Source organism: Lactuca sativa, chromosome 6 (assembly GCF_002870075.4).
Source record: "Lactuca sativa cultivar Salinas chromosome 6, Lsat_Salinas_v11, whole genome shotgun sequence".
In the NCBI taxonomy this organism is placed as follows: Eukaryota; Viridiplantae; Streptophyta; class Magnoliopsida; order Asterales; family Asteraceae; genus Lactuca; species Lactuca sativa.
The window spans coordinates 60,297,160-60,325,101 of record NC_056628.2 but is presented as its reverse complement, the minus strand read 5'-3'; the positions used below and the strand labels follow the sequence as shown (position 1 = coordinate 60,325,101).

Genomic DNA, 27,942 nt, shown 5'->3' with positions numbered 1-27,942 from the left:
TGAAATATGTGAAAATCTACTGAGTGAAAACACAGTTATAAAATACATAAGATTGATTTAATAACATACTGTTTTCTACTTGTATCCCCCCATTAAAGTATTTAAAATCATTTAAAACATTGATTAAGGGGTATGAACTCACCTGTAGTTGGTGGTTCGGATGAACTGGACGGTGTAGGATTGCTAGGTGTCAAGCGAGGACTTGTACCCACACTACGATCCTAATGAACATATAATCACACATATATGCACTCAATTACTCTCAAATTACTAATTGATAAAGTTAAGACATCCTAGACATGATAAACACTTTATATAAGTGTTTTAAGCCCTAAGGATTGCATCTAAGCTATTGTGGGACAAGGCACTTGTGTTTAGGGTTCCAAAGGATCCCATATATGAGTTTACTCCTCATATACCAATACACATGGAGTTTACGGTTGTAAACTCTTGAGTTTACGGCCGTAAACTCCCAAACATGGGTGTATTGTGTGTTTTGAAGTTCCAAATGATTCCTAGAATTATTCCAACTTGGTGGTTCAATTCTTGAAAGGGTTTAAGGCCTAGAAACACTCCCTAGAGGAGTTTACGGCCCCAAGGCCATTTCCTTTGGATTTTACGGCCGTAAACTCCCTTGGAATGGTGTTTTTGTTGTTTTCAAGTCTCTTGCATATGAAGGATAGGTTCTAGACTTTTTATCTAAAGCATATGAAGGCATTAGGCACACTTTGGTGCCCCTTTAAGGAGTTTACGGCCTATGAACCATGTCATGGCCGTAAACTCAATTTGAAAGGTGATTCTTATGTGTTTAAGGCCCTTGATTTATTGGGAACAAGTCTAGGTAAAAGTCCAAGGCTTTAGGTGCCATAAAAGCACCATTTGATGCTTGAATTTGGAGTTTACGGCCTAAGAAACTCTTGGGCCGTGAACTCCCAAACTTGGGTGGTTCTTGGTTGATTTCATGTCCCTAACACACATATAAATGAGTCTAAGGCAGTAGCATAACACAAGGGTCAGTCTCGGCTTTGTTTCGGGAGTTTACCGCCCAAGAACACCTTGGGGAGTAAACTCCTAAATCTAGTGATTTAGCCTTCTAAATCATGTTATAACTACATATAAAGCTTTCTAACACTACTAGAAAGAGGTACTCACGATTTGGGATAAAAAACCCGAAGATCCGTGAGAGAGAAAATGACTTTTCTCTAGTAGGAAATGTGAATAATGAATGAATTTGGTTCATAATTCTATTTATAGTCCTGATATATTTTTGGCAGAAAATATTTTTATTCCTGAAATGATCTCTAATATAATAGAGTGTTGGAATAACATTGTTGCACAAAACCCTAGTGCACCCACTCTCCTGATATTTCCTGAAGTGTAAACCCTGAATTACTCAAACTTACGCGAAAAAGTCTGAAAATTAACTGTAACTGCTATAACTTCTATCGAAGTGATATAGTTTGTACAGAATGGAAATTTCGGGTTGTCACACCTGTTATACTCAGTGGGTAGGGCCCGCCATGCGAGTTAGGGCGAGGCACATTATACTTAGTGAGCGGTGTCCGTTATGCGAGTTAGGGTGATGCTTGTTATACTCAGTGGGCGGGGCCCGTTATGCTAGTTAAGGTGGGGCCTGTTATATGTTTGATATGTGTGGTATGTGGTATCTGGGGGAAACACACTAAACTTCATGCTTACAGTTTTCAGTTTATGTTTCAGGTACTTCTGGTGCGAAGCGGAAGAGCTTGGGGTGATTGCAATGCACACACTATTTTATTCCGCATTCATATGATTACTTTAATATTTTTATGATATAGTGATACACTTTGATCCATCTTGGTTGTATGACAATGTTTTGGGTTACTGTTTTATAAATTTTAAAATGATTTTTTTGGGTCTTATTTTTGAGACGTTACAATATGACTCCAACATGGCTCCTTTTTCTTATTCTACAAAACATATTGATCATAAAAGAGCCCTACCAAACCCTGTAGTTCCTCAAAATCCAAGAGCATCCATGGAATGGACAAAAACCACCCAATCATGATCTCAAACTTAAATTTAGAAGAAGAAGTGTCAAGGTTACCTCCAACAACTCAAAATTCTGAAGAGAATGTTGGATTCAAGCTTACTTATTGTTCCCTTGCACCAAGATAAACCTCTTTTTTCCCCAAGCTTCACCAAAATCCAAGGATTAAGCTCTAAATCAAGAAATCAAGCCTTTAATTATGCATAGAGGCCAAGGTTTCACATGGAAGGGTTGGAGGCTGAAGAGGATGCCCTAAACCTTGAGTTTAGGTGCTTAAACATGGAGAAAAGCCTAAAAATCATGGGCTTAGGTTGCATTAGCTACCACGTCGTGGCCTTCCTCTTGCCACGCCGTGACGACCATCCAGACACGTGTTCTTGAAATTGGTATGTCACGACGTGGTATTCCATTCTCCACGTCGTGACACAAGGTTCTTCCAAAAACTTTACTTTTGATCCATATGAGTCCTCAACAAATCTATTTTGGAAAATGGGTGTTACACATCATTTTTTTTTCTATAGCCCAACTTAAACGTTGATTTGACTATAATAATGACAAATTTAGCAAAAATGCAAAACATGAAAATTATAGGTAAATTTAGCTTCTTTCCGCAACAACTTCAATCATATAAATCGGAGCATTGAGTAGTCAGATTTGATTAAAACATTGAAGTGAATTAATTTTGTCCAACATCATTTTTGCTCATTCTCCAAGCTAGAATCTAATATACACATGTGATTTACTGATTCATATATTACTCTTATATTAAAAAATTATATGTCATAAGTAAAAGTATTATAAGCTAAAAAACCATTGAGTTGTAGGTGTAGCAATTATCAATTAAAATAATAAGTTAAAAACTATTGAATCGTTGTGATTGATTACTTAAAAGTTGAAGAGTCTTGCAAGTTTCAAATGAATATAGTGCAAGAATAAGATCTATCTATAACCATATTTATTTGGATGATCTCGATTATAAGACTGTATAAATATAGCTATAGAAATATATGGTTAGTTTGCGTTTGGTTTACGAGGATTCGATGAATACGACACTGAAAGCGTCTGGGGGATTTTTTTTTTTTTTTTTTTTTTGGGGGGGGGGGGGTAGCGTTTTGATATGCATGACAAAAACCTTTAACTTACAAAGTATAATCAATGTTGAAAAACAATAATATGGACAAATATAAGTTTTCACTTGTCAACACGGAGAACTTGTTTATAAAAGAATAAGATAGATGGAAGTCACAAGTAGACAACATGAGTTTAACATGATAATGATGACCTAATTATATGATAAGAAACATATAAGAAAAGAAAATCCACGTTTATGGGTGAAAATTTTTAGACAAATTATTTATGGGTGAAAGTTTTTAGACAAATTATAATCCTTTTAGGGAAAGATAACTACTATTATTAAAGAAGTATATATTTGTGAATCCCCAACAAGAACAAGAATGTAGGGGAAAGGGCTCCCACGGTTTATTTCAAAGATTCTCTTCTTTCTGACACTCCAAACTCGCAACCCTCCAAACACAAACGATCCCAATCTGGTCCACAGACCTCAAACATAAACCGAACCCCGCACTACACTCAATCAATTACCCTCTCTCATCTCTTTCTTTCTCTCTCTACAGCTACGAACATGTCTCCGAAACCATCAGAGAACGGAACCGAAGGCGACGATGAAAGAGAAGAAGGCGAAGAAGATACAGAAGAGGACAAGGAGGAACAAGAGGAGGAGGAGGAAGATGAGCCGAGGCTTAAGTATCAGAGAATGGGAGGCAACGTGCCTTCTCTTTTATCGAGTGACGCCGCATCTTGTGTCGCGGTTGCGGAACGGATGATCGCTCTTGGTACTCATGGCGGTACCGTTCATATTCTCGATTTCCTTGGGAATCAGGTAAATTTTTGTGTTTTGTTTCACCCGATCACGTCAGTTCTTTGTGTTCTGTTACCTGTTTACTGTTGGAGGTCTTCTAGGTTTGAAATCAATTACACTGTATGTTCAATTAGGGAAATTCAATCGATTGGTAGTTTGATACGAGATCTGCAGCTCAGTTGCTGTTATGTTCAGTAGTGTTTTGGCATTTCTCTTTTTTCCATATGAACGTGGTAGTGGGAACGAACGACTAGTTTTAGATGCCTTTTGCTTCTTCTATCGAAAGCACCGTTTGCTTAAATCAGATCATTTCCTCATTGTGTGGATCAAATACAACATCTGTTCACAATTGAAAAGAGTCCTTGTTGACTTTTTTCATTTGGATGGAAGCTTTTCAGGTGATATGATTTTATCAATGAATTAGGGCATTAAGTCACATAAAGAATAAGGCAGAATTACCTAACATATAAGGATAATTTCATAAAAAAATTCTTTGCCCCTTGTTTTGTGGGATTGTGATTGCATTCATAGAGTTTTTTTGAGTTGCCAAAGCTGTGTGAGCTAATTGTTATTCACATTTGTATCATTTCCTCTGTATCCAATCTCCATAAACTATGTGATGGCTTTCTTTAGTAAGAGTAACAAGTTTGAAGTTTGAAAGAGTAGTATCTAATGTTCTTGTCAGGTTAAGGAATTTCGGGCTCATACTGCTGCTGTCAATGATCTTTGCTTTGACCTAGATGGTGAATTCATTGGAAGCTGTTCAGATGATGGGTCTGTTGTGATTATAAGTCTATTCACAGATGAGAAACAGAAATTTGAGTATCATCGCCCGATGAAAGCCATTGCAATTGACCCAGATTATGCAAGGAAAGCATCCAGGCGATTTGTTACTGGTGGTTTGGCTGGAAACTTATATTTCAATACAAAAAAATGGTTAGGATACCGTGATCAGGTATTTTTTCATGCCTTTTTGTATGGTATACTTTTCATATTTACAAAGAAAATAAAACAAATACATCATTTTGTGTAGGTTTTACATTCTGGGGAAGGTCCTATCCATGCTGTGAAATGGAGAACAAGTTTAATTGCATGGGCTAATGATGCTGGAGTAAAAGTTTATGATGCTGCTAATGATCAACGTGTTACATTTATTGAAAGACCAAGAGGAAGCCCACGCCCTGAGCTTCTACTTCCCCACTTAGTTTGGCAGGTAACTGATAAAATATTGATTGGTGATAGTGTTGTTCCAGTAGATTTAAATGGCTAGATGCTGAATTAAGAATGTAGATGAACAAAAAGACCCAATTCATACAGTGAAATTAGTATCCAAGATGTTGGCCCACATATATTGATACATGAGAGGATTACAGAGAGTATTTTGTCACAATAGTTGTGCTTGCAATTTGCTAAAAACATAATGAAACATGTGTCTTGATAGTTCCACGAATCTCTTTGGGCCTTTTTCCCATTAAGTCCTGACTGTCCTGTGTGGGTAAAGTGGCTGAATGGGTGATGCATTTCTGAATAAACTGTCTGAATGAGACTAGATGACCATTTAACCCTCGTATTCCAAAAAACAATATCACAATATTCACCAAATATAACAATATTCATCAAATATAACAATGTTCATTGTTTTTCACATGAGTAGTTGGGAGGAAAAAAGAAGGGCAAATAGGTAAAGGGTTGGTGTCGTAATACATAAAGCCAGGTTTTTTTTTTTTGCTTAACCCATTAAGTCATATGGTCTAGAGTAGACTAAGTAAAAAAGAAACAGTCATGTATATCTTAAGTGCTTAACCCATTAAGCCCATTTAGTAAAAAGAAACAACCCCTAAGTGTAGAGTCCAAATCTCTGATCTTTGAACTTCAGAAGCACTTCAGAAGATTTACTTTTTTGAACATTCTATAACTCTTATAGCCTAGCCTTCTGAACACTACTTCAGAAGGTGATTCTAGTTCTACACATGACTTAGCAAATTTCACATCTAACACTATCACATTTAGATCTAAGAGGTGGAATATTTGCATTTTGCAACATTTAAACCCTGTTTTATGATATTATACAGGATGATGCCCTTCTTGTTATTGGCTGGGGGACAGCTATAAAGATTGCATCAATAAAAACTAATCAGGCAAGAGGTGTGAATGGGTCATATAGACAAATCACAACTTCCAACATGAACCAAGTTGATATTGTGGCATCTTTTCAAACAAGTTATTTCATATCGGGAGTTGCCCCATTTGGTGACTCATTGGTTGTTCTTGCTTATATACCCGGTGAAGAAGATGGAGAAAAGGAATTTAGCAGCAGTGTTCCTTCACGACAAGTATTTCTTTCACCTTTTTCTCATTCTGCAATGATTTCAAGATTGATTCTTTATATTTTTAACCCATAATCGCAACATTCTTACAATCAAAACAGGGGAATGCACAAAGACCAGAAGTGCATGTAGTGACATGGAACAATGATGAGCTGGCGACAGATGCATTACCTGTACTTGGGTTTGAGCATTACAAGGCGAAAGATTATTCTCTTGCTCATGTTCCTTTTACAGGTACATGTTCATTTCTACTTATTTTTTATATATATCATAAGATATTTATAAATTTGGATGTAGGTAGCAGCTATGCAGGGGGACAATGGGCAGCTGGTGATGAACCTTTATACTATGTTGTATCCCCAAAAGATGTAGTTATTGCCAAACCTAGGTATCTCCAACACTTTTTCAATTTTGTGGAAACAAATTGATTAACAATCATCTTGATTGATAGTGGAAACAAATTCACATAATCAATCTCATATATGAAGACTGAAGTACACATACAATAATTTTTCAATTACAAATGAATGACATGCATGTGAATGACAGAGATGCAGAAGATCATATTAATTGGCTTCTTCAACATGGATGGCATGAGAAAGCTTTAGAAGCAGTTGAAGCTGGGCAGGGGCGTAGTGAGCTTCTTGATGAGGTATTTTGTTTTACTTTCTTTTTAATCTTTTAAGAGTAAAAGAAATAGCAACATATCTTTACTGATAATAGCATTATCTAACAAATAAAGTAAATATGTTACTATTATGGATAAAAAATGAAGTACACAAATTATAGATTGTAACTTGTAAACTATTTTATTAGGTGGGGTCGAGGTATCTTGATCATTTAATTGTAGAAAGGAAATATGCAGAAGCAGCTTCTTTATGTCCCAAAGTGTTGCGAGGTTCTGCAGCTGCATGGGAGAGGTAGGAAATGTTTCTTCTAGAATATTCTAGAAACTGAAGTCTAAAAAAGGAAAAAGAAAAATTAAAATGTTTTCCAACTTTTCACAGATGGGTTTTCCATTTTGCTCATCTACGCCAACTCCCTGTGTTAGTCCCATACATCCCAACAGAGAATCCAGTCCTTCGTGATACTGCTTATGAGGTAAGCTTTATATTAAATAATAATTATTGATTACTTTGATGGTTTATTTTTTATAAATAAAAAAAATTGCAGGTTGCTCTTGTAGCTCTAGCAACTATTCCATCTTCCCATAAAGATCTTCTATCTGCTGTGAAAACATGGCCACCTGCAATATACTCAGCAGTTCCTATAATTGCAGCTATAGAGCCCCAACTTAACACCTCATCCATGACTAATGAACTCAAAGAGGTGAACTGTGAACACCAGTAATTTTTCGCCACGTGTCATTATTTGAGCTATATTAAACATACTTAATCTTCCACTTTGTTTAGGCACTGGCGGTTTTGTATGAAATTGATGGGCAGTATGAGAAAGCTTTTACACTTTATGCTGATGTAAGCACTCACTTATCCATTCTTTCTTTAATTTGGCTTTTAATTTGCTTTCTTAATTTATCAAATTCTGTTTTTTTCAGCTTATGAAGCCAGATCTGTTTGAGTTTATCGAGAAGCATAACTTGCACGATGCCATTCCTGAGAAGGTGTGTTGTGTCATGGCTAATTACAAAATTGCCCTTGTTCTGTGTTCTTTTGTTTGGTAGTCTCATTTGTGAATCCGCCATGTGTTATTTACAGGTGGCCCACCTAATGTCGATTGATCATAAACGTACAGTTTCAATGTTAATCCAGCACAGGGACTTAATTACCCCTGCTGAAGTTGTTTCCCAACTTCTTGCTGCAAAAAAACAAGTGGATTCCAGATACTTTCTTCATGAGTATTTACATGCGCTATTTGAAGCCAACCCTCATGCTGGTAGAGACTTTCATGACATGCAGGTATAAAGGGCAATATAGTCATTTCACACTTGTTGTCCCAAAAAAGTATTCTTTTGTGATTTTGGTCCTTATTGAGGTTCTTGTAAAAATTTTGGTTGCTGTTTTAAGTAAAATGACTATTTTTGGTCCCAGAGTATAACTGTTTTTTGCAATTTTGGTCCCGAAAGTGTAGTCATTTTACTTGGATCAGGGACCAAAAATGTTACAAAAACCTCAAATAAGGACCAAAATTGAAAAAATCTGCTATACCCTGGGACCAAAAATGTAATTTACCTTAATAAATGACAAATGTTTATAATAAATGGGATAAAGGGAGATATAGTCATTTAATTGGAACAAGGTATGTAAATTCAAATTAAGGACCAAGATTGCAAACTAATTCCTTTTGGGACCAAAACTGCAAAATTGTGCTAAACTGAGGGACCAAATTTGTAAGTTACTCATTGTCAAATGCATCCTGAAAAACAGGTTGAGCTCTATGCGGAATATGATATAAAAATGCTGCTTCCTTTCCTTCGGAGTAGTCAACATTACATGCTTGAAAAGGTTTGTGAAATTATCGATTCTGAATTTATAAATTTTCAGGGTTTTTATTTATTTATTTATTGATGCTGACATCATCTTCTCGAATTAGGCATATGAAGTTTGTCTTAAGAAAAATCTACTAAGCGAGCAAGTTTTCATCCTTGGAAGAATGGGAAATGCAAAACAAGCCCTTGCTGTTATTATCGACAAACAAGGGGACATAAAAGAGGTAAAAAAAAAAGAAAAAAGAAAAAGAAGTTTCTATCTTTATGGGTTTAAATGGCTTTCTTTCTAACATAATTTTTTACAGGCTGTAGAATTTGTCAGTATGCAGCATGATGATGACCTATGGGAAGAACTTATTAGACAATGTCTTGATAAACCTGAAATGGTAGTAATTTGTTTTTTTTTAACCATAGTTAAATAATCTTTTTGAAGAAATGTTTTTATTATGTTTTTTTGGTTGGCAGGTTGGTGTTTTGTTAGAGCATACTGTTGGTAATCTTGATCCTCTTTATATTGTGAATATTGTACCCAATGGCTTGGAGATCCCTCGGTTAGTATTAAACTATAACCATTGCTTCGTGTTTTTGGTAGCTCAATCTCTTGTTTCTTAATATTTATTTATTTCAATTTCAGGCTGAGGGACCGTTTAGTCAAAATCATCACAGATTACAGAACTGAAACATCTCTAAGACATGGTTGTAACGATATACTCAAGGTATTATTTTATACTACAATTTCCTAACTTATTCCATAATATAATCTATCTCATTCTCATTAACATGATTATAATTCACAGGCGGATATAGTCAACCTTTTAGTCAAATATTACAAAGAAGCAAGACGTGCAATATACCTAACCGATGCAGAAAGCGGGACCCGGTCAAACACGAACCCTCAGGACAGCAATCCAATGGATCGACCCCCCGTCCTAAAAACCATGGAGACAAAGTCAAAAACACGAGCAGACGGAAGGTGTTGCATATGTTTTGAGCCTTTACCCATTCAGACATCAGTCATTGTATTCTTTTGTTGTCATGCCTACCACTTAAACTGTCTCATTGACTCCACCAATTCTATTACCACCAACAAACAATCTAGTGACTCGTATGAAAATGGTGATTATATTGACGATGAAAATGACCAAGATACCCCTTCGGCTGGGTCCCGGATGCGATGCGTTTTGTGTACCACGGCTGCTGCTGGTTGATAATCTGTTTTATTTATTTATTTATAAAGAAAGTTTGTGTTTGTATATTATTTATTATTATATGTATTGGTGTTATTGGAAATGAGGGTTTTTTGTAGTTGAAGTTGAGTGAGAAGATGGTGAGGTGTTTGTGGGTGTAATACTTGAGTTCCCAACATTAGAAAGGAATTTTATACAAGTAAAATTCATGTCAACAGTGTAACTCATCTTTTGATTTTTTTTGAATAACAGGTTAAATGTGTATTTGCAACTAAACAAGTAACTTGATGTTCATATTCAAAAAATAATTGTGATTTTTGTGTAGATTCCAAGTTTTTATGAGTGATAAGAGTCAATTTTTTATGATGTTCACTTGAAGTTGATGAAATTCAAGGTCAAAATATCAGGGTGAGTTCTTATCCAACTCATTGAGAAAAACGATAAGAGTTAAAAAGATGCATTATGGATTCTTATGTTATTGATTGGAACAATTAGGTGACCATTAAATATTAAATTAAAACTGATTTGGTTGGAGGGCTGCTCTTAATAATATCACAACATGTATAGCACTCTCAAAACGTGGAGTGGACATAAACTCTACACTTTGTCTACTACGTGGATCTACAGATCACCTTTTGTATCTTGCAAATTTGCCAAAACTATTTGGGATCACATTGGCTCTTGGTGCTTGTTGAATCCCATTACCTCAACATCAGTCAAACAAAGAAGTCCTATCTATCACTCTTGGACATGAATAGAAGATCACATTTATACAACATATACAAGGGTACTATTATTGATATCCCATTTTTCATAACTCAACCCTTCAAATTATTACTTTTTAAATAGATAACAAAAAAATGTTATTGTTTTCTGTACTATTATTCATATCCCATTTTTCTCTCAATCATTATTTACAAAAAGGAGAAAAATATGAAAAAAGAGGGTAGAAAGGAAAATTTTGGGGGTGCATATAGAGATATTGCTTTGCATACCCCATTGAATTATCATAAATAAAACCCTTTGATTTGACATTTTTTTGTCGTTTTTTTTTTGTGTGTGTGTGTGTGTTTTGACACTTGCGATTTTCTTGAGATGCTTTCTATGAACAATGTTTTTATATGAATTTTAAAACGAAAAATTTGGTTTGGAAATTTGGATGTTACAAGATTGATGTTTGGTCTTTGATTAGTGGTAGGTGATTGGTACTAACTCTTATGGTTGTTGAGGCTGTTATTGAATTTTTTCTTACTAGACTTATGTGAGTTTTTTCACTATACTATGTAAGAGTAAGACATTAGATGTCTTTGCTTGATAGACTGTCTTTGTAACTTTTGTATGAAATACTATAGTTGGACTGTAACATGCAAGACTACAATTAGACTATACCATGCAAGACTAAAATTGGACTATAGTTGTGGACTATAGCGGACAAGGCTATTGTTGGACTATATCATGAAAGACTATAATTAGACTATAGCAGAAAAGACTATAGTTGGACTATAGCATGAAAGACTATAGTTGGGCTTATAGCAGACATGATTATGGTTAAAATATAATATTTTTTTAGGTATGTGGTATCTTCGGGCACTCACCAAGCTGTGTGTTTACTCGTTGAATTTCAGTGTTCTCAGGTTGTTCTGGTAGTAGGAGAAGGGTGCGACATGGTTGTATCACATCCATGAATATGTTTTTAGAGATTTCCACTTATATGATTTCACTATTTTTATTATTACTATGATTTTGAAAATATTGTGGCATGTTTTGGAACAAATGTTGGTTTTGATATGCTTTGAGAAATGGATTTATAATTGTTTTTTTATTTAAAAATTAAAAGTTTGGGTTGAAATTTGGAATGTTTCAAAATTAATGATAATTTGATTATTAGTGTTCATTTTAACAAATGTCAAAAAAGCAGGTCATTTATCCATATTATGTCAGTATTCAACTGTTTCAAAATTTAATCTAGAGACAGATTCTGGTTACGAATAAAAAAAAATCGACATTGAGAAATGAAAATTCAAGGAACCGAGAACCAAACTGATTTAAATATCCGATTCCTATATAGTTCCGATTTAGGTTCGGTTCAGTTCTATATTTAACTTCCTTTGTATTGAGATGAGTTCGGTCGTAAAACATGACTGAACCAACTCAAAACCGAAAAATAAAAATTCAAGGAACTGAGAACCGAACCGATTTACATATTCGTTTTCCATATGTTTTCGGTTCCGATTTAGTTCGGTTGTATATTTAATTTTCTTTGTATCAAGATGTGATCGGTTCTATAACCAGACCTAACCAACCCGAAATTGAAAATGGAAATTTAACCGAAACTTTTTATACGATTCCGATTCTGGTTCGTTTCGATTTTATATTTTGTTTCCTTTGTATTCGAAAGAGATTGGTTTGGAACCAGACCGACCCGGAATCAAGAAAACCAAAAACCGAAAAATAAAACTCAAACAACCGCAAACCAAATCCATTTGCATATCCGGTTCTAGTTCGGTCCAATTCGATTATATTAGGTAGTTTGCTTATCCTACTTCAAAGCGAACCCGACCCGACCCTTCAGCTAGAAATCCGCAAGACTCAAAACCCTCCGCCGATTACTCGTATTATACATTCTCCCCAACACACTGATTCATACACCTCACCGGTGACGGAGCTGTAGGGAAGATGTTGAAGTTGAAGCAGTTGACTTCTTCGAGATCGGCGGTTGCTCTCAGTTCACGGCTGTTGTTCACACAAGAAGATAAAATGTTTTTACCAGCAAACATCCCCACGCGTTTCACCTCCAATCGGTTCCTCGATTTCTATCAGGTAAGTAAATTAATTTGAATTTAGTTTTCGCTGAAACCAGATCCTAGACATTATGAAGTCGTGTAATCGTGCTACATGAGCTTGATTTTTGGTATTGTTGAGCAGCAATTGCTGTGCATTCGATTTCTTATACTGTTAGGGTTACCATGTTGTAATCCATAACGAAGCCTAATTTGAATGCAGCTTGGAAATAAGGACGCGATCGAGAAAGAGCGTGCTCGGCTGTAAGTATGACGATTTGTTGTTGCATAACTGTAGTTGATTCTTCAGTGGATTATCGTGTAAGCTGTGGTTGAATTTTTGTTGAAATTTGTGCGATTTAGGGCAGTAAAGATGAAATGAATAGGGGATATTTTGCTGATATGGCTGAACTCAAACAACATGGTGGTAAGGTAAGACAAGTTGTAATAGATTATTGAAGCAGAAAGATGAGTTGTTTACTTGAATAAACGTGATTTTGATCATGATTTGCAGATTGCCATGGCAAATAAGATTATTATTCCAGCAATGGAAGCTTTGAAGTTTCCTCAGCTAGAAGTAAATTACTCAAATGGAAAACGTTTCAAACTACCCATCACTAATTTTGGAACTATCAATGAATCAATGAAGACTGATACCCCAAAAGCAACATTGATGTGTCTTTCATTCCGTGCAACTTCACAGGTTCTAATGCCATTGCCTTCCTCATTCATTTAGTAAAAGGAACCACAATGAGAAATAATATCATGATGTTTTTTCCATTTGGGTAGCTGAATAAGAACTGAAACACCATCTTTTTACAGGCAATGACTGATTCTTGGAGTTTTCCTTTTGTTGAAGCTTTTAGGGACTCAGAGAAAGTTCAATTATATGAGGTATTATATTAGATTATAATAGTAGTATATGTCCTTTCATATGAATGGTGTTGCATGTCTTCTAAATTCCATTTTTTGGGACTTAATTAACACCTTCCATATCTTAGCTTCTTATATTTGTTTTCAGATCTCCTTCATTGAATCATGGTTTTTATCTCTCGCCCCTATAAAGACACTATTACTACGCATGTTAAAAAAGCCAAAACGCCATGAAAGTGATGGTTTATTGAAGAGAGAAATAGCATATGCTTTTGGTGACCATTATTACTTCAGAAAAGAGCTCAAAATACTCAACCTTCTAACTGGGTATCAATCTTTTCTTCATTTTCATGTATCTTATAACTTAGGTTTATAAAAAAATATCACATGTCATTAAATAAAATCTTGTTTTTATTAATGGTCAACAGTTATATATTCTTGGTGGACAAATTTGGTAGAATACGTTGGCAAGGTTTTGGATTGGCAACAGAAGACGAGTTGTCTTCACTTCTATCATGCACTTCACTTTTGCTGAAAGAAGAATGATGCTAAATGCCAGGTCAGCAATGTTACAAAAAGTTTTGTTTTTTTTTGAGGATTTATTTATCATCATTCATGAGATTTGAGAAGTGTGGATTAAACTGTTTGATACAAGGCCTTGATAATAAGAGTCATATTGCATCTCAAATTAAGTATTGTACTTTTGATCATAATTTTCTTTATCACTTGTGTTACATTATGTTTCTGTTTTCTCTTTAAATAACAAATTTAAGCAAAAAAATAAATAAATTATTGATGATATGCGAGGGTGGTTGTTTTGTAGAATATTTGTTTGAAATGAATGAAATTGATCGAGTGTGTTTGGTTGATCTATGAAATCAAAATGTAAACAATTGTAATCTTTTAAATTGTCTGTAATTTCATTTCTTTGTTATTATGGTTAATAGATAAATATTGGGTAAATAATCAGGAGTAATAACTTGCTTTACTCTTTTTACCGATATGGTTAATGTATTTATTTTTTTAACCCATAATTACAATGTACTTGCATTTTTTACCCATAATAGTTGAATACTTATTTTTTTTACTGATAATAGCAATATGTAGTTCCATAATATCAACATAGTTACATCACTTTTACAAAAATAGTGACATGCTTAATTTGTTTGTCCATTATAGTTACAATTTTAAGGGATGATAGGAATGTATAACAAAGTACATTTACCATATTGGTAGTGAAATGTAAGTGTGTTGTTATTATCTTGGTTTTAAAAAGCGAGATGCGCTCCGATGCGATAAGGGTCCCGAAGTGCGATGCGTGATGTGCAATGCGAATGCACGTGCATCACGTAGATGAGGCGCACAAGTAGTCATTAGTGAAACATAATGTGTTATGCATGATTACCAATATACTAAAACACCATAAATATATATAAATAGTAGTGCATAGTAGCAAATATTGATAACTAAATAACTAATAGTCTATTAGTAATGCAAAATGAAACTAACAGACCCTAAAAGTAGTGCATACTGCATAATAGCAAATATTAATAACTAAATAACTAATAGTCTAATTGTGCAAAATGAAACTACTAGACCCTAATATCATTTCCATCACTCATCATCATCATCATAATCATCAACCTCAAGCACCATATCTTCATCGGACTCGGCGAGTCCATGCCATGCAACCGCTCAAACTGCATCCTAAGGTCAGAACTGCTTCGACCATTCCTAGGTCTGGCCTTCCTAGGCTGATCCATCACGTAAAGTCCTTATTTCAGTGCTCATGATACACCATATGATTCATAATTTGCATTTTGACCTAAGGCATAAGGATTCCAATCCAAAACCTTCATCAATTCCCGAAATGCACAGACATGGGACATTCTGGACCTCCATAGGTCCCAATACAGGGTTACAATCGTTTAGGGGACTAGGGTAACATTCAATCTATTCACAAAAGGGTTCCATAAACCCTAATTCCATAATCACATCAACATAGCAGAGTATACTTGAATTCTTACCTGGGTGATGTATCCTCTGTGTCCCCAATCCTCAGAATGTGACTCCCTTTCTGCTCCTTTAGCCAATCCCTTCTCTTCCTTGCACAACCACTCTTCTATAATCAACAATGGCCTATAATCCTTGCTCCAGATGCACACAATCGATTTAGGGTTCCTCTCAGAAGGCTAAAATGAACAATGACGGCCAATGAGTCCTTTTTATACGTCCCAAACCTGAACGGTTAGGGTTTTTGCTAAACAGCGTAGACTCGCCGAGTCCATATCTGGACTCGTTGAGTCCAGTCGCGAACCCGCGACCAAGTCTGCGACCCTACTCGGCGAGTCTAGGCTCCAACTCGCCGAGTCCCCTCTTAAATCACCCCAAAAACATAATTTAACAATACCTGAGATTCCGGGCTGTTACACATATCTTCTTGCCGGATCAATGTTAGATCGAGTATCCATTATAGAAGAGTAGAAGTGTAGAATAAAACAGAGGTGAGTGATGAACTAACGAGTGATGATCTAAGAAGATGTCGATCAGATCACTGATAAAGAAAGACAGAAGAAAGGGAGAAGAAGAAGATTCAGTCGCAAGAGAAAAGAGAGAAGAAGAACGTATGCATGGGTATGGGTTAGGAGTATTGTACACGGCTACACGTTATCTCATAATCTAGGGTACATAAAAGTAGGGCCGATTAGTTTAATTAAACAATGCATGGGCTTTTTTAGTTGGATTTTATATAAAATTTTCAAATAAATTGGGCCTGTCCAGGATGCATCGGGATGCACAGAAGCGTGATGCGCTTGGATGCGCACGCATCACCTCGCAACATGGACTTCGCATCGCAACAGCATGCTGACGCACTTTTAGCTGCGCATCGCGCCTGCTGCACACTTTTTTAAACCAAGGTTATTATGGGTAAAAATAAAGTAAAGTTGTTGATATAGGTAAAAAAATACAAATATGAAGATATTATGAGTAAAAATATGCATGGCAACTTATTTTAGTTTATTAAAACTGGTTGAAATCTTTTACCAAATCCGTTTATTTTATGTAGTGTTAGTTTTTATTTTATGTAGTGTCAGTTTTTATTACCTTTAAAATTGAGTAGTTAATGCTAACGATGATAATACATGATGCAAATACAAGTAATAAAAATATGAACAAAAATACTAATACTAATAAGGATGATATTAATATATATTAATGATAATAATAAACATTTTGATTTTTGGATGGGCTGATTTGAAATAATATCTCATATTCTTTTAAGGAACTATCTTTGTTCGGAAGGATATGCTTGTTTGAGATGGGTTGTATTCAACTGTTTTTCTAAGATACGTATGTACTTCTATTCAAGGTTCATCAAAATGATTTCTTTAAAGGTATTACTATAACCCAACAAAAATTTGATATGGCTTTTTTTTTTTTCTTTTTTTTTTTTGTGTGTGTGTGTATTTATTCAGGCAATTCCTACAGCAGCGACAGTTAATGTCGCTAAAGAGTGGCAATGCCATTTCATGGTTTTGATTTCTATTGTTATATTTTATTGATGAGCTCTGAAAAACTAGTGGAGCTATAAAGGAGTTTGTTAAGGCCAAGTAACTTCTTTCATAGCTCATAAAAATGTATTCAGATCCTTACAACCTTCTAAATCATTTTATTTAAAAGTTTAAGACTATCAACAATTTCTTTAAGAATTAACTACAATAATGGTCCATACGATTTGCTCCTTGTCCCATGTAAAATAATTATACCTAACTTCTTTGCTCAAGGAATCATCTCTTTGGATTCCACATACAAGGATTAAAAAAAACTTCTTTCAAGTGTTCTACTAGGTTTTGATGTACGATGCCTTCAGCAAAAGTTGGATTTACAATAAGTAAAATGATTAGTCCCTTATTTTATCAATTTACAATTCTACCATTATGACAATCTTTTGACTTGTTAGATGACAGATGACATTTCAAAGATACCACAAAGTTTTATTAATGACAAAATATCTTAACAAGATTTAAAATACTTATTTTATATAAAACTTATAGGTCCAAGGGGGAAATCCATATCACAGTGCCACTTCTTGAGAAATAACAATTTACCGATCTAATAGCCCGATTCGATTCTAAGAAAGGTCAGCAAAACCAACTTAATAATTTTCTAACAAATGCTAAGAGTTATTTACAAATTTGGTTCCTGAGTATAGTTGATTTTTTTAATTTTGGTCTTAGAAAATTTCTTGTACAATTTTGGTTCTTATTTGAGGTTTTTGTAATGTTTTATTTTGTCTTTGTTCCAAATAAAATGACTTTTTTTTTTGTTCCCAATCAATTATAAATGATAAAAATACTTATACAATAACGGGAAAAATGGAGGATAGATAAGACAGGAAGATGAACTTTTAATCAAATTGTAAAAACCAAAAAACTTCAAGAAGTTATTGTAATCTAAGCCACAAGGCCGATTACAATCCCTAATGATCTTTTTAGGAAATCAAATCATGACTTGCACCTCAGAGTCATGCTCTACTAAATAATTGCTGTTGATCTGTAAATAACTATTTGTTTGCCATACTTTAAAGGGTTGTACAATATACAAATTGTACAATCTTTTTAAAATATAAATTGTTGTGTACGAGATTACTATCCCTAAATAATATTCCTCCAACAAAATAACTAACTCATGACATCACTCCCCTACATTCAGCTTGAGCCTATTCTAATAGACTTTTCACATTTTAAGCTTGTTGTGTTATTAACTAAGGGATTGGGCTCAAAATCTTTATCAATAGCGGATCTTCATTTTTGGCAAATGTACTTATTTTACTTAGAACATAGACCAACAACATTACCAAAACCTCAAACATGGACCAATTTGCAAGAGACAAATATTGTGACCGAAACTGAAAAAATAAGCTATACTCAAGTGACCAAAAATGTGAGTTGCTCATAATCTTATGTTTCTTTTCTTCATGTAGGTATTAAGATAGATGATCTAGAGGTGTTTAATGGTGTACAAGAGGAACAGGTTTGGCCACGTGTTGTGTGGAAGCCAAAATGGGCTGTTCGTTATTGTTATAAAATTTCAAAACTGTACATTATATACCGGGATATTAGAAGTCAAAAATAAATATTGGGAACCCACGGTTTTAGTGACAAATTTATTGATATTGGAGATTTAAAAACCACTGCCAAATTACTTTATATACTGGAAAATAAGAAATCAAAAATAAAAAATTAAACGACAAACTACGCCTATCTACTCTTTTGGAAACTTGAAACGAACACAACCACCTTGACATAAACCCAATCTTTGAAGCTGTCATAAAATTGAAAAAATGCACGTCTCCCTTGGCGGTTGAGAAGTAAAGCCCCACATGCTATCCAAAATCCAGTAGCAAAACCCATGCCCCCACCAATATAAAACCATCCCCAGAGTTCGAGTTCATCATCTGTGTCTTCCCCATCACCCTCACTTTTACCAATCACCGATGTTGCTTCTGATTCTTCATCCCCTGGACATTTTTTGGTAAGGGGAGGTCCACATAGACGTGCGTTTCCACTGTATCTTGAAGGTGGAAAGGACTGGAGTTGTGTGCTAGATGGGATTCTTCCAGACAAGTTATTATATGACAAGTCTAGGTAATTCAGTAAACTCATCTGAGACATGTCTGGTGGTATCCCCCCTGAAAAATTGTTTCTGGATAAATCCAAAGTCAAAAGCTTTTCCATCTTACCAATCTTCTGCGGAATCTCTCCAAATAGATTGTTATTTGACAAGGACAGGGACACCAAGTCATGAAGGTTGGTAATTTGATATGGGATTTGTCCTGTTAATTTGTTGCTTGACAGGTCGATGCTCTTCACCAATTTCAGAGTGCTAGAGATTTCACATTCATGTCCTTGCCACTCAATCGTCGCATGGTCAGCATATATCTCAAATGCAAATAAATTATCAGTTACATTTCTAAAATATTCTACATCTTGTGAGAATCCTCCTTGTTGAACCATGTTTGTAAGATTACTCAAACATGAGGGGATGGTTCCATGGAGATTGTTCATTGACAAGTCCAAAACTTGAAGATTAGGTAACTGACATAACTGTAAAGGGATGGTTCCAAAGAATTTGTTTGATCTTAGTATAAGAACATACAACTTTGATAAGTTTTCCCCAATCCAGACAGGCACATTACCAGAAAACTTATTGGCCCCCAAATTCAAAGAGATTAAACTTGTGCAATTTTTTAAAGAGAAAGGCAATTCTCCAGAGAAGTTGTTCTTGTACAAATACAACACTTTGAGTTGTATCAAAGATCCAATAGAGGGAGGAAGACTTCCAAAGAGATTGTTGTGTCCGAGATTAAGAACTTTTAGTTGATTGAAATGCCACAAACAGTCCGGGAGTTGTCCGATGAATGAGTTATGAGAGAGGTCAAGAAATTCTAACAACCCATCAACAATTTGGCATATAAATGAGATTCCTCCAGAGAATTTGTTTCTGGAAAGATTTAATGAAAACAAAGTGGAAGGAACATTCGGTATCGGACCACAAAAGCTGTTGGAACTCAAATCTATCGTTGAACCATGGGCAAAATTTGATAATAAATCTGGTAGTTTCCCGCTAATGTTGTTGGAAGACAGATCCAGATATTTTAATTGAGAAGGCCACATGTCCCAAAACCCCAAAGGAATTGTGTCTGAAATTCCAGTATTGGAAAGATCAAGATCAATAAGATTTTTGAGTGTCTGAATCCATTTGGGGAAGCGAGGCCCTAGCAGCTTGCAAGACCTCAGATAAAGATACTCAACATAAGAGATGTTTGACAAGTGATATGTGGAAGGAACTGTAAGATTATTAGAAGAAAGGTAAAGAGTTTGGAGCCTGGGTAGTTCCCACAGTTTCTCACTTATACTTCCATTTAACTGATTACCAGATAGGCCCAACTTTTGTAATGAAAGGGATGTGCATCCAGACAAGTTGTTGAGAAAATCAGGAAATTTGACAGCAGCCGAGTTGTAAGAGAAGTCCAAACTTTCCAGACTACAGAGGTTACCAAGGTATCTGGGTATCCCATCTAACCTGTTGCCAAGGAGATCAAGAGTCCTAAGGTTATTGCTGGTTAAGGGGAACAACCAGCGATACATGGATGAGGTCAGACTGTTGTTTCCGAGATGAAGGAACTCAATAGATGAAGAAGAAGAAGAAGAAGAGTTGAGAAATGAAGAAGAATATGGATACACGACCTGTGACAGCTCACATCCACCTAAAGATAAATGTGTTAGTTTTGGGAGACTCAGAATTACATCTACCCAGTGATTTTGTTTGGCTAGGGAAATCCCATCCATTCTTAGCCACTCCAAATGAGAGAGATGAGACAACCACTCTATGTTTTCAACTCTACACCTTCCAACAGAATCAAGATCAAGGTCTTGCAAGTTGGTGAGGTTTCCAAACTCTGGAGGAATGGTTCCATAAAGAGAGTTAAAGGAAAGGTCAAGGTACCTCAATTCAGTCATAGAACCAATGAAGGTGGGAATGGTTCCATTGAAAGAATTTCCTGAAAGATGAAGATGATTCAAGTAGGTTAAGTTAAGCAATGAATGGCTTATCTCACCTCCAAGACCATAGAAGCCCATATCAAGCTCTGTGACATGACCTGTTTGGTTGTTGCAGGTGATTCCACTCCATTTACAGCAGTCATGTTCCTCAGCTGTCCATGAAGAGAGACGACCATCAGGGTCTTGAAGGGGAGCTTTGAAAAGAAGGAGGGCATCTCTCTCCTTATCCAAACACTTTTTCATATCAACACCTCCAATATCATCTCCTCCCACCGGTACTAATTGGCTGGTAGTTGTAGTCAGCAAGAGAATCGAGAACATTATAAAAACACAAGGATTCATAATGTAAATTAAATACTTAACTGATGATTTTTAGATTCATGAGGCTAGGGTTTATATAGTCTCCCTGTGAAGTGTGAACATGAAGGCTTCCAAGTGAGTGACTCAAATTGGTGGTCTGCTTGTATGGGGCATATCATACAGTATGAAATTTCCATTTCCATGAAAGAAGAAACATTGCCCCAAATTAGACGTTGAAAGACTTGCAAGTCTTACTATCTATATCTTTTCCCATCTCGTGATACTTTTTTGGGCCATGTGATATAAATGCCAAAAATCAGACTAATGAAATCAAATACAAATCTACTTCTTCTACTTACGAAAATAGTAATGATATTACTTTGGGTCTTTATATAAAAAATAAAAAGTGACATTAAATATAAAATCTCAATAAAAACAGAGACACAAACAGATAATAGAGAACATAAGAACAAATGCGCTGAGATAATTTAGAGTGTTGTTATTCACAAATCGTTACTATTTAATAAAATTTACATTAATAGTCCTTCGTATTATACATTCATTTCAATTTCGACTTTTGCATTTTTAAATATAAATACTTCACAAACCAAAATGACCATTTATAGAGGTCCTCCGTATCACCCCATTCTACTGTTCAGCGGGTTTCTTAAAGTATCAATGCCTTCGATTTTTAGTAGCTTTTGGATGTTTTTAAGATATTAATCAATAGCTTCCACGTTTCACCTTATGTTAAAAAAAACGTCTGTTTTACAAAAAGAGACGTTAACTGCATAAATCCTGGTGAAATAAAATTTCAGTCAGAATTACATTAGTTTTGTTATAATTAAATTTGAATATGTATTACCAAAACAAATTTTTAATATTTATTTTCACTATAACCAGTTATAACAAAACTGAAGGTACTCTGTTAGATTCGTCCAAAAGCTGTAATGTAGGGTCAATTTACGTATTATGGTTTGATTTTTGCAATTTGAAAACATGATAGTAGAGTACGACTTTTACTTCACCTGGTACAAGTATGTCAAGCATAGTTAACTAGATAGTATTTAAAACTGAGGAAACGGAGTCGGATCCACGTATTCAAAGTCTTCAAGAACAGAGGGAAACTGGGAATGTTGGGCGATTTACAAGGTATCATCATTAAATTACATTAGTCCCCTATGTTTGGAGTTTTTTACAAAAGATTGTATTTTTAAAAAGTATTTACCAAATTAATGGTGCTTTGAAATTTATTAAAATAAGAAAAAAAAAGCAACCCGCCTGGCCTCACACGTGTCTTCTTCCTCGCCCAGCGATTTCTCCCTCCCTCACCGGTTATTGCAGCATCTTTTCCACTCATTTGCTTCCTTCTCCATATGCATCTATTATAATCTTCAATTCTTTGCGACTTCACCTGAACTCTAGAATTCATTGGTTTACTTTGAAAATTACAACTATACAGTTTATGTATCTGCATGATGTTTGCTTATAATTCTTTACTCACATTCACGATCACCAATTTAATTTCTCGATATCTCCTCTGAAGATCTGAATTCCTATTTGATATTCCGTCGCGTGTAATGAAAGCCTTTTGCATATCGACCTCCCCTACAACAAGTTGCTCAGTACCATTCCTTGATGCTTTTGTACATTCAAATCCCTTAAAACTCTGATTTAACCTAGAACTTCCTGGTAGGAGTATCAGAGATCTATTGGTAATGTTATTCCATTGACAATCATTTGTTGGATTCAATGTTTAACGGAATCCAATTCAATATCTTTGTTTTCTGAAGTTAGTCTCACCTGGAATTGTATTATTTTTAGGTTTTAAAGAGTCGATATGATTTACTAGACATTATAATCTTCATCCATGAGTCCATGAAACACGATTTCTGGTGCCAACAACGGAATTTTACATGCATTCCTTCTGTTCATCTGGGTGTAAAAGGTTATGAAGCTTATATTAAATCAAATGTACATACTAATTTTCAAGATTAATCCATATATGGCTCTCAAGTAATGTCACCGGTACTTTATGGATTATATTGGATTGGCTGGAAAAGGAAAAAATTTCCCTTAAAATGGAAGGTTCTTAGGAGGGAGATGAAGGTGGCATGAGATTATGCAGTCGTCGGAAATGGATGAGCAAGAGCTTGGAGTGTTTTTGTGATGTGGTTTGAATGGGTGCTGCTGAGAATAAAGATAATCATAAAAATCAAATGTACATACTATCTTTTGGTAATTAAATTCCAAAATATGGTAAATATTTTTTAAAAGTACTATCCCATTGTATAAAATTCCCTATGTTTGTTCCACAATTGCACTCCAAGTTCAATTTGTTTTTTCTCATCATTTTAATATAAAGGGTGTAATTACTTACACTGATAGTCCTTCCATCCATTTCCGTTAGATTTAAATTTTACCCAGGAAAATGTCTCTCACATGATGGTATAATGGTGCTTTTTCCTCTTAATGAAAACCATATATACTGTAAGTTTGTAATGTCTTATTTTTCACAATAAAATTTTCATATATATATATATATATATATATATATATATATATATATATATATATATATATATATATATATATATATATATATATATATATATATATATATATATATATATATATATATATATATATTGAAGGGTGGTTCCGTGTAGCGGGCAATGACATCCGATAGGACAATATGCCGTAACACCCAACGAACCTTGGTTCAATCGCTCTCTGGAGAGATAACAACATCATCCTTAGCAAACTAGTTTCCTATTAAGGGGTTTCACTGTTTTGGACACGGATAGAACTCGACATCATTCCCCCAGAAACCCTTGGGAGGGGAAAAGTGAGGCGTGTCTCCTTCCAGTTGAACTAGACCTCAAAGGTAAAACTTCACATTTATAAAATCCCTTTTAAAAAAGACCATTTGTTCCAAGATACATTTGCCAAAATCAGAATATTATAGTAGACACAAAATATCCACGGTTGCTAATGAATGTGTACAATCATGCCTTCACCTTCCTATGATCACTATTGGTACCTGAAACACATTAAATCCACAACTGTAAGCCAAAGTTTAGCGAGTTCCCCCAAAATACCACACATCACAATATACATACAATACATGCATATCGGGCCCAAAACATAAGACTGGATTTCCCTCGAGTCTACAGTTGGATTAGCCCGCCTCGCAAGGCCTATAGTGCACATGGACTGCTCCCTCTCAACTTTCTGTTGATCCACCACTAGCCTACATCACACCGCTAGCCCACCTGGGTATGTTGGCCTTGTAACAGCCTAAAATTTCCAATAAAAATTTTCATTTAAATAATGGAATCATCTTCATAAAACATAAAATTCCAATCACATTTGTTTTCAATATCCATAACATCAGATAAATTATTCAAAATATCAGAGTGTCCCCAATAAAACGCCAGAGAGTGCATGCCGCGCCATCACGCTAGGCTCTTGTCCTTAGATCCTGAAGTACCTGAAACAACCAACAAACTGTAAGGTAATGCTTAGTGCGTTCCCCATAACATACCCCACACAATTCACATAATCACATAAACCATATCAACCATACAAGCCATGCATACAAACATATAAGGATGCCTGGAAACCCTCCAAGGTCTTATACCGGGTGTCATGGGAACCTCCACATGGTTTTAGCCCACTGCCATGGGAACCCCCACATGGTCTTAACTAACTGCCATGGGAACCCCCACATGGTCTTAGCCTGGAATTGTCATGGGAACCCCCACATGGTCTTAGCCTGGAATGTCATGGGAACCCCTACATGGTCTTATATCCAATTGCCTTGGGAACCCCCCCCCCCCCCCCCCCCCCGAGGTCTTCCATGCAAGTATCACCAAGACAACTAGCATACTACCTACCACATAACCAACTAGCATACCACATAACACATAATGGGCCGACCTTAGTGCCTTCGACCCATTGGTATGGTGAAGAGACTCACCTCAAATGCAAACTGTAACTAAGTAGGTCCAAACTCCGAGTGTCAGCTCTGCCACCTCCCTAATCATAAACAATTCCTTAGATAAAACTCAACCCTTCAAACCCCTTAGAAGTCAACCCTGGTCAAGGTCAAAGTCAACACTCCGAGTTGACCTAACTCGTCTAGTAACCTCTGTAACTCGTCGAGTCCATCCCAAAGCCAGAATCACGATATTGCGATCCAACTCATCGAGTTCTCCTATAACTCGTCGAGTTCCTCCGTTTTCCAACAAAATCGAGGTAAACCTAACCCAACTCGCCGAGTTCCCTTGTGAACTCGTCGAGTTCTTCAGTCTGTCAACTCACTTAATGCATTAAGCCCTTTTTCTCGAATCCAATGGTTCCAAACTTCAGATCTCCATTCCTAGAAATGTCTAGAAGGGTAAAGTTTCCAACTTTACCCCAAGATTCACCCAATAGGCTCTAAACCCAAACCCTAGTTCCTTTAAGGAAGGTCTTGACCCATTAAGCCCTTAAACTCTCATCTCAACATCCCAAAACACAGATCTGATGTCCAAAGGCGGGAAATCTTGTAAATTTTCTATCTTTACGCCCATGCATACTTTTAACACTCTCTAGGGTCCATATTGGGCTTTCTAATGAACATATTGCATGAAAGGGACATGGAGGCCATTAAAGTTTGCAACTTTAAGCCTCAGGATACCATGGAGGGGTCAGATCTAGCTTGACAACCCCTGGAATCTTTTTCTTTTGGACAATTCAACCCAAGATCCCAAAATCATGCTTAAAATTCAAAAGATGAGATCTAATAAGCTACATGTCAAGGTTATGACTTTATACCTCAAAGATGTAGCCCTTGATGTAGAGTTTCTGGATCCAAGTTCACTCCTCCAAGCTTGATACTTCTCTCTTCAAAACCTCATTCAAAGATTTCAAACAATCACTCGAACACTAACAAAACTCAATGAACAAGGAGGAAGGCGAGTCTAGGGTTTTCTCTAGGCAAGGAGGCCAGTCCTAGAAGTTAATGTTCTTTATATAGGGTGAAATGTCCGAAGATTAGGGTTTTCATTTCGCAGCGTCAACTCGTCGAGTTGGGGCTCTCCAACTCGTCTACAGTTGGAAGTTATTGGCATAAATGGTCCCTTAAAAAGTTGGCATGGAGGACCATGCATGCGAAATGGAAGCGCGCGACCACTTTTCTTGATCCATCCGGCCAACAAACCCAATCATATATCACTGAAATAATACACACCCACTATTATGCTCGGAATAGCAACACAACCACCACCTGGCACGTACATGGCGGCGACAGAACCCTGGAAAGGCGGCAGCGGCAGGTTGCGTCGTCAGCCACCACCACACTGTGGTGGCGATGCTTTCTTTTGGTTCGCTACTTTAAAAAACGTCAAAATAGGCTAGTTCAAACCGGAAATACATCTAAACACCACCACCCTTGCGGTGGCACCTGGTAGTCGGAGCGACAACATCATCACACCTTAACTGCTTGGAGTGGCGGCGATCATAACGCCTGCTGGGCAGAAGATGGCGAAGGGAGGTCGGAGAAACGGCAACGCACGTAGACCCAACAGTCACACTATTGACTGCTCTCGTACGGGGATAGAGGCTGCCACGCTTGGTGGCTCGACCCATCGGAAAAACGCAACAATGGTGATGGCGACTGGGATGCTCGCACCCAGTGGTGGGAGTTGCTTCCTCATACCACAAAAGTAGCAGCGGCAGTCGAGTTTGTCATCGTCATCAATGGAGGCGGCGGCTGGAACAGGGCTTCTATGGTGATGGCGGCGACCGAATGTGAAGAAAGGGGTGGCACCAATCGGAGATGAGGTTGTGACTGCTATGCTCCTAGGGTTAGGGTTGAGGGTAATATTATATACCCGACACCCCTTGAATCTTTCTTCCATAATGCCACCTTTGGCCCCTTCCCTCCTTTTTTCTTTCAAAGTGGGTTCTAATTTTACCCTTTCAGCCCTTGACATTGAAATCCTTTACAAATTAAATCCAATATTTATCCTTTTTCCCTTGATTCCATAATTCTCTTTCATAATAAGTCCTAATAATTACCAAACATACCCCTGCTTCTAAGATTCTTCTCAATCAACTCCGTAATTTACTAAACAACCATCAATTATCAAAATTCTTCACAATTCAGTCCGGGAATTACATTTATTAATTAATTTATTTGTTTATTGATTAAACGGGGTGTTACAACTCTCCCTCACTTAAATTAGATTTCGTCCTCGAAATCAACCGTTATCATTCTTACATGCCAACCCACTCAAGGAACCTGACCACAATCCTGGGCACACCTTAGCCTTCTCAAGGTAGCCATGACCAATTTTTGCAAAGCCTTAAATTCTACTGGTGAACGAATTCCTCGCAACAAGTCCACATCTACTTTGTCTGAAATATGTTGTCTTGAGATGGTCTGGTTCCATGACAGACCACTCATACTGAATCATTATCGATGAAACCAGCCTGCTTATCTCTTAACTGGCTGCTCAATTTCTAATAGCTCGAAGTCTCCCACCATAAAATAGGATCACATGCCCAA

The 27,942-nt window shown here is 36.2% G+C and overlaps 3 protein-coding genes across 5 annotated transcripts; 2 read left to right on the top strand and 1 right to left on the bottom strand.

The window, feature by feature from the left end:
• The first annotated feature begins 3,493 nt into the window (after positions 1-3,493).
• Positions 3,494-10,083, top strand: LOC111897822 (vacuolar protein sorting-associated protein 41 homolog). Its single transcript, XM_023893769.2, has 19 exons — positions 3,494-3,929; positions 4,594-4,863; positions 4,942-5,121; positions 5,981-6,241; positions 6,337-6,469; positions 6,533-6,623; positions 6,785-6,887; positions 7,052-7,155; positions 7,243-7,336; positions 7,409-7,564; positions 7,648-7,710; positions 7,791-7,856; positions 7,951-8,151; positions 8,620-8,697; positions 8,786-8,905; positions 8,987-9,067; positions 9,147-9,232; positions 9,316-9,397; positions 9,479-10,083. The coding sequence occupies exons 1-19, from the start codon at positions 3,672-3,674 to the stop codon at positions 9,887-9,889; spliced, it is 2,838 nt and encodes a 945-aa protein (XP_023749537.1). The 5' UTR covers positions 3,494-3,671; the 3' UTR covers positions 9,890-10,083.
• Positions 10,084-12,435: 2,352 nt separating this feature from the next.
• On the top strand, positions 12,436-14,322 carry LOC111897808 (mitochondrial ATPase complex subunit ATP10). Of its 3 annotated transcripts, none has more exons than XM_023893751.3 (7): positions 12,436-12,688; positions 12,872-12,912; positions 13,017-13,080; positions 13,163-13,351; positions 13,471-13,542; positions 13,670-13,848; positions 13,950-14,322. In XM_023893751.3, the coding sequence occupies exons 1-7, from the start codon at positions 12,545-12,547 to the stop codon at positions 14,065-14,067; spliced, it is 807 nt and encodes a 268-aa protein (XP_023749519.1). In that variant the 5' UTR covers positions 12,436-12,544; the 3' UTR covers positions 14,068-14,322. The 3 variants fall into 3 exon arrangements, with proteins under 3 accessions (XP_023749519.1, XP_023749520.1, XP_023749521.1); XM_023893752.3 differs by having other exon boundaries at positions 12,547-12,688; positions 12,794-12,912; XM_023893753.3 differs by having other exon boundaries at positions 12,590-12,688; positions 13,012-13,080.
• Positions 14,323-18,674: 4,352 nt separating this feature from the next.
• Positions 18,675-21,724, bottom strand: LOC111897780 (receptor-like protein EIX2). Its single transcript, XM_023893732.3, has one exon. It carries the CDS (start codon positions 21,426-21,428, stop codon positions 18,783-18,785), a length of 2,646 nt encoding a protein of 881 aa, XP_023749500.2. The 5' UTR covers positions 21,429-21,724; the 3' UTR covers positions 18,675-18,782.
• Between the last annotated feature and the right edge of the window lie 6,218 nt (positions 21,725-27,942).

Excerpts from the sequence above, each read along its gene's own strand:
- LOC111897822 (XM_023893769.2), top strand. The coding sequence starts at position 3,672 with ATGTCTCCGAAACCATCAGAGAACGGAACCGAAGGCGACGATGAAAGA. Across the intron at positions 6,888-7,051 it reads GTAGTGAGCTTCTTGATGAG|GTGGGGTCGAGGTATCTTGA; the intron begins GTATTTTGTTTT and ends CTATTTTATTAG. Across the intron at positions 7,565-7,647 it reads TGACTAATGAACTCAAAGAG|GCACTGGCGGTTTTGTATGA; the intron begins GTGAACTGTGAA and ends CACTTTGTTTAG.
- LOC111897808 (XM_023893751.3), top strand. The coding sequence starts at position 12,545 with ATGTTGAAGTTGAAGCAGTTGACTTCTTCGAGATCGGCGGTTGCTCTC. Across the intron at positions 12,913-13,016 it reads GAGAAAGAGCGTGCTCGGCT|TAAAGATGAAATGAATAGGG; the intron begins GTAAGTATGACG and ends GATTTAGGGCAG. Across the intron at positions 13,849-13,949 it reads ATACTCAACCTTCTAACTGG|TTATATATTCTTGGTGGACA; the intron begins GTATCAATCTTT and ends AATGGTCAACAG.
- LOC111897780 (XM_023893732.3), bottom strand. The coding sequence starts at position 21,428 with ATGAATCCTTGTGTTTTTATAATGTTCTCGATTCTCTTGCTGACTACA.